The sequence below is a fragment of the Anarrhichthys ocellatus genome, unplaced genomic scaffold, assembly GCF_004355925.1.
Source record: "Anarrhichthys ocellatus isolate YVR2014 unplaced genomic scaffold, GSC_Weel_1.0 scaffold6, whole genome shotgun sequence".
Taxonomy (NCBI): Eukaryota; Metazoa; Chordata; class Actinopteri; order Perciformes; family Anarhichadidae; genus Anarrhichthys; species Anarrhichthys ocellatus.
Window position 1 is genome coordinate 5,717,937 of NW_022280036.1, and position 5,590 is coordinate 5,723,526.

Below are 5,590 nucleotides of genomic sequence, written 5' to 3' on the forward strand. Positions count from 1 at the left end.
TGTGTGTGTGTGTGTGTGTGTGTGTGTGTGTGTGTGTGTGTGTGTGTGTACACACGTAATCACTGTTATCAGTGCTATCTACCAGAGGACAGGTGAGAGCAGAAAGAACACACACACACACTGAGAACATCTGCCTGGTGTTGTCACAGTTAGCCTGCTCTCCACTTCTTCTTCATCACCCTCGTCTTCTTTTTCTTTGTTGTCCTACTCCAGTTTCTACTTTCTTCCCGCTCTTTCTCTTTCTTATGGTCTTTGTCAGCAAACAACATAATCTTCTTCCTGTTTTTACTTTACTGAGTCAACTGAAACTATCCGAACTGAATCCAAAAATCCTAGCACCAGCATTTATTTTCCCGAAACATAAAATATCTGAGGAGAATATTGTGTCTAGTGGTGTACTGGCCGTCTGGCATTCACCTTTCTCCCTCTGGTCTCATCAGTCAACCTTGCATTCATTCATAGCGTCAATCATCAAATCATTTACTAAGAAAAGTCTAAGGCCTCATTCAAATCCCACCTGAACTGCAGCATCTTACTTTCATATAAGTGTGAGATGCTGTTGCAGTGAACAAATCTATGCAAAGAAGTTTCACAGTGAAATGTGGAAACCAGATCAGCCAATCAATTTCCCCTAGCTAGCTAGTGACAGTGAAGTGGGTGGTCTGAGTCGTATATCATTGTGTGATTTATGTGTTAGGCTTGAGCAGATGAGGTTGTGCAAATTGGGGTTCAATTCATCAATTAGTTTAGCAGCTGGGAGTAAAATTGTAAGAAATTTGTTTCGGGTGGAGACACTAAGCATATTGGAGAAACAGATGGCTCTTTAAGGCAAGCACTGTTTAAATGATGCTCTCTCTACGTATGGTGGAGTGATCGTCTGTGTGGTCGGTGGTGAAACTTCACCTCTGTGTTGAAGTCGGGTATGACCTGCTGGCAGCTCAAAAGAGAGTCACGGTCACTGCAGTGGTGTTTGTCTCATCTTTAAAGTACAGATACTCCAAAGTATCGAGCCTCGTGATGAAGATGTACTTCCAACCAAAGATAAAGCCAAACTTTTTTCCTCCTCTATTCTCAGCTGCCTGTCCTGTCCAGTCGTGCGGTGCAGCTGGGATCTCTCTACGTCCGAGGACTGAGCAACCTGCTGGGTGCGAACTGTGCCAGCGGCTGCCCGCTGCCCATCGCTGCCCTTATGCCTTGGCACAGCTTCGATGGACGGCTGTTCCACTCAAAGTACCTGCTGGCACATAGCGGCACAGAGAAGACTGTATTGCTGGACAGCGATGTGAGTGGAGACAGAAAAACAGAAAGGGGAATGAGTTTATGTTTGTGTGCGTGTGTGTGTTTGTGTGTTGTTTGTGGCATGATTTTGAGGAAAGAAAAAAAGTTGTCTTCTGTTGCAACTGCTTGTATGATTTTCTGTATTATTTTTCCAATGAACAGAATGATTGAGACAAGACTGACCAAAGTGTGTTATCGTTTGCCTTTCTCTCCAGCCGTCCTGTTTGTCTCTGTTTCTTCGCCTGAGAGAGAAACTTACAGAAACCTGCAGGAAGCGAGGCAGAGTCCTGCAGTCCAGACCCTATGCACCAGAACAAGGTTATAGAATCACACCAGGACCCAGATACAGAGAAAGACACGCAGGTGAGACGTAATTCTGACTGACATGCCTTTACCTACAACTTCGGCCATCTGCCTTTCACAGATTGTTTTCAGTGCAAGTGAACACTTTCTTTTCACTTGTGACCGGTAGGCATTGGACAATATGTAACTTTCATGTCACAATTATACTGTTTAAGATAATTGTGATTCACAATATTCTCCAGATAACTATCAAAATAGGCATAGAACTCTGAAAATTGCACTAGAACAGTGATTCTGAACTGGTGGGTCTCGACCCATCAGTGGGTCGCGGGCCTTTGCCTGAAGACAAAAAAGAAACTGTGCTTTTACTTTGAAGGGGATTTTTTATGCAGCGGAGTTATTCACACTCCTTAACATTATTTGGCGTTAATGCCTTGTAATGCTAAAAGACACCCACCATTTCACAGTATAGAACAACACCCACAAAGTTTGTTTTCATATGTTAATTGCGCGAAATGCAAGTATGACACTGACTACATGTGGATTTTCTTACATTGAGGACAAAAGAGGGCAAAAACCTCAGTGTGTTTTGTGACGGGAACAATGTTTCTGCACAAGAGAGCTCCCTACTACTATGACTGCAGAGGACATTTTCAGCTCAGGTTCAAACTGCACCATCTTGTCATTAAATTAATTTGAGAAGTTGAAAATTTGGGTCGCGGCTTGTCATTAAGGGATGATGGTGGGTCCCGCAGCCAGACCAGTTGAGAACCACTGCACTAGAACATACTGGAACAACTTAACCTTGTTAAACTAAATAGTTAGGGAATTATTTTTGTAGTGGATCACAGATATTTGAACTGAAATGAGCACGTTCTGTTGTTTTGATTAATGTTAGTGTTTTAAAAGGGATTTAATGCCTTACATGTTTTCTCCTCCTTTCCTCTGACTCAACTCTGTCGGTGAATGTTGGTTCTGTGTTGTTTCGTGTAACATAATTACGTTGCTATTTTCACCAGAACTCTTTGGAAAAAGAGATTTTGGTGTTGTGACCATCATGGTTAAATAAAGGTCAGAGAGAGAAAAACGTTTTGACCTGAATTAAGAAATGTTATGGTGTTTCTAGGGTGGCCTGGTGGTTAAGATGCATACCATATAACCACAAGGCCTTGGTGCAAATCTGGCTGGGGACTGTTGTGGCATCACATCCCTCTTTGTCTTCCTGTGTTTCCTTTTCTTATTGTAAAGTTTACAATAAATAAGAAAAAATGCCCCCCAAAACATTATAAAAGTGATGTTTTGATGGCTGTATTATTTGTAAGGCTTTATGTCTTTATGTCTAATCGCTGTTGAAAGTACAGAGACGTAAAAGGGCCTCCAGTGATCCGTGTGGTAGAAACACACAGTGGCTCACATGAAAAACTGATGAAAATACTCCTGGAGCCAAACAGAGCAGAAGCATTTTAATCTGACAGTTCATCTGTGGTTGTAGTTCTCTGGTGCCCCTCACCGAACCACATTACCCAGAGGGCCTCGCTGTAACGAGCTCCATGTGTGCTGCAACCTTAATGCATACCAGCGTGCGCGCGTACACACACACACGTGCACGCTTGGATCCGAGACTTTGCCTAGTCAGTGCACCAGTAATAGTAGGTTTCTGTTTATAGGCTGAGAGAGCTCTATTTTAAGACACACAACAAGGCTGACTGATTACAGACCTCTCTCTTCTGTCTCTCCCCTTCCCCTCAGTCGTTCCCCTCTGTCTAACTCCTCATCCTTTTCTTTTTCTTTTACTGTTTTCTTCATCCTCTCTTTTCCCCATTGCTCACTGTTGTTCTCTTTCTGGTGCTGCATTCAGAGCCTTAACATTCTCCAGACGCCTTTCCATCTAATTATACACAGATTTTCAAACATATTCACCCTCTTAAACACCTACAACTTGAATTGTGATAAGGCCTTTACACACCAGGGGCGTGACGACGTGAAACAACATGAAAATTTCTAAATACTTGGCTGTTCATATATCATCTATGCTATTCATAACGGCAACAATGCAAATTCGTGACAGCACTTTTTCAATAAAATGTTTGAAGAGCTTCACGCCGACAAAGGATCAACTACTGGTAGTCTAAGCTATTGTTAGCTCTTCATAGAGTTTTGTTTTAGGGAAATGCTCTGAATGAATTTGATGCCCCTCTGGTAAACAGTTACGCAGTGTATATGTCTAGGGCTTTTATTGTGAAAGGTAAGAACTGAAGGAGTGGATCCAGTATGCGCTGCCTTTGTCAAGATTGAAACGAGTAATGAAGTTTGCTGTCATATCGGACCAAGGAGCCTCTGGGATGTTATACAATGTAGTGTACGCACATTGGTTGATTGATTGGTTGATTTGGTTGATGCCTCTTTTTTTGCCACGTAAGATTTGTGTTCTGTGTGAAAGAACAAAACAGCAGTTCGAAAAGATCAATTGACATGTAAATTAATCGCATGAAGAAAAAACCTGCCCCCGGTGTGTAAAGGCCTTGAATGTGGCCTGTCGGTATATGATGCTCTCAGACTTTAGGTCAAGTTGAGCTTCGTGTTGGTTCAGGACTCGTCCTGCTCAGTGTTCAATCTCAGAAGACGACTCAGCAGAAGCTTATGAAACGTGAACCCATAGTTTCTGTTCAGCCCTGTGACTAAACCTTTAGTAAAGCTTTAGCGACCGACTTTCTGCGTGCCATGTTGGTCCAGAGTCTCCCAGAATTGCGCCGAACTGTCTGCGTTTTGCCCAAGTCAACCCTCGTTGGTCTCATGAGGATGTTTCTGGTTTTACAGATGGAAGGCTATACACTCTTTCTACCTCGGTGTTTCATTTCTGCCAGACACAGACACCAATCATTACTACAGAACTGTGGGGATATGGAGTGTGTGTGTGTTTGAGAGAGAGACAGAGAGTTTGTGTGTGCGTGAGAGTAGTGGTGGCGCTATGTGGTATCGTTGAGGGCCCGGTTTGGTTTTTGTTTGGAATCAGGCCTGATGTTTAGTCTCCTCAGCAAATATCTCCTCTGCCCGCCTGCCCTTGCAATTACACTCCAACAGTGGATCCAGTTTAGCTGCTCTCCCACGTCTCTTCAGTTTATTTCAGATTGCTTCCCATTCGTAGAATATATTTTAGAGCAGTGTCGTCTCCTCCGATCTGTCCTCTGATAGTTTTGACTTTCATTAACACACATTTAACTCTCCTCTGACAAAGGAAGAACACATTTCTTCTCATACCTCTCTCTAATCTTATTTATCCCACTGTTTTGGTTTTAGTCTGAATCTCAATCTGAGAAACTGAAACTTTTCCGAAAGACAAGCCAACCACAGAAACAGTTTTGGTGCTTGTGGCCTGACTGACACATTTATTTATGCATGGTATCCTTTCATGTTTTTTTTTTGTCTGTACTTTCACATTGAGTGAGTGGATTGATGGAAGGATGGCGGCTGATTTGGCCTAGCTGGCTACGGCTCCCTTTTGGCAACGTCTAAAGTTGGACTTGGTGCTTTATTTCAAGCATTTTGTAATTAAAATCTGCCACATCTGTCAAAGCTCCTGAAGTGAAAAGTATCTCACAGGATTTTCTGAATGCGAGGGCAGATTTTAATGGGAGCTAAACAGGAGTAGGGAAACATTTAGCTTTTTCTGTCTATTAATTGATTTTGTGACCAAAAGTAGAGCAACAGACCATAAACACAAACATATGTTTCATCTTAGTTTTTTGTTTTTTTTATTTGTTAGATGACAGTTGACAAGGAGATCTGTAAGCGTTCAGCTTTGTGAAACTTTTTCTTTTCTGAATAATTCGACTTTCAGCACTGGCAGCGTTTGTCAGACGTGATGAGTGTGTGTGTGTCCTCTGTGATATGGCCATGGGTTGTTTTTTTGGCTGTTCTGTGGGTAACCTTGAAATAATTGTGGACAGACTTTAAAGGCAAACTGTGTGTGTGTGTGTGTGTGTGTGTGTGTGTGTGTGTGTGTGTGTGT

At 42.5% G+C, this 5,590-nt stretch overlaps 1 protein-coding gene across 4 annotated transcripts in view; it reads left to right on the top strand.

The window, feature by feature from the left end:
- Positions 1–5,590, top strand: part of fam120b (family with sequence similarity 120 member B) — a 15,616-nt gene that overhangs the window by 8,304 nt on the left and 1,722 nt on the right. For all 4 annotated transcript variants that reach the window (XM_031846437.1, XM_031846438.1, XM_031846439.1 and 1 more), the window contains 2 exons: positions 1,076–1,282; positions 1,494–1,641. In XM_031846437.1, coding sequence (XP_031702297.1) covers positions 1,076–1,282; positions 1,494–1,641 — 355 coding nt within the window. The remainder of the gene's footprint in view (positions 1–1,075; positions 1,283–1,493; positions 1,642–5,590) is intronic.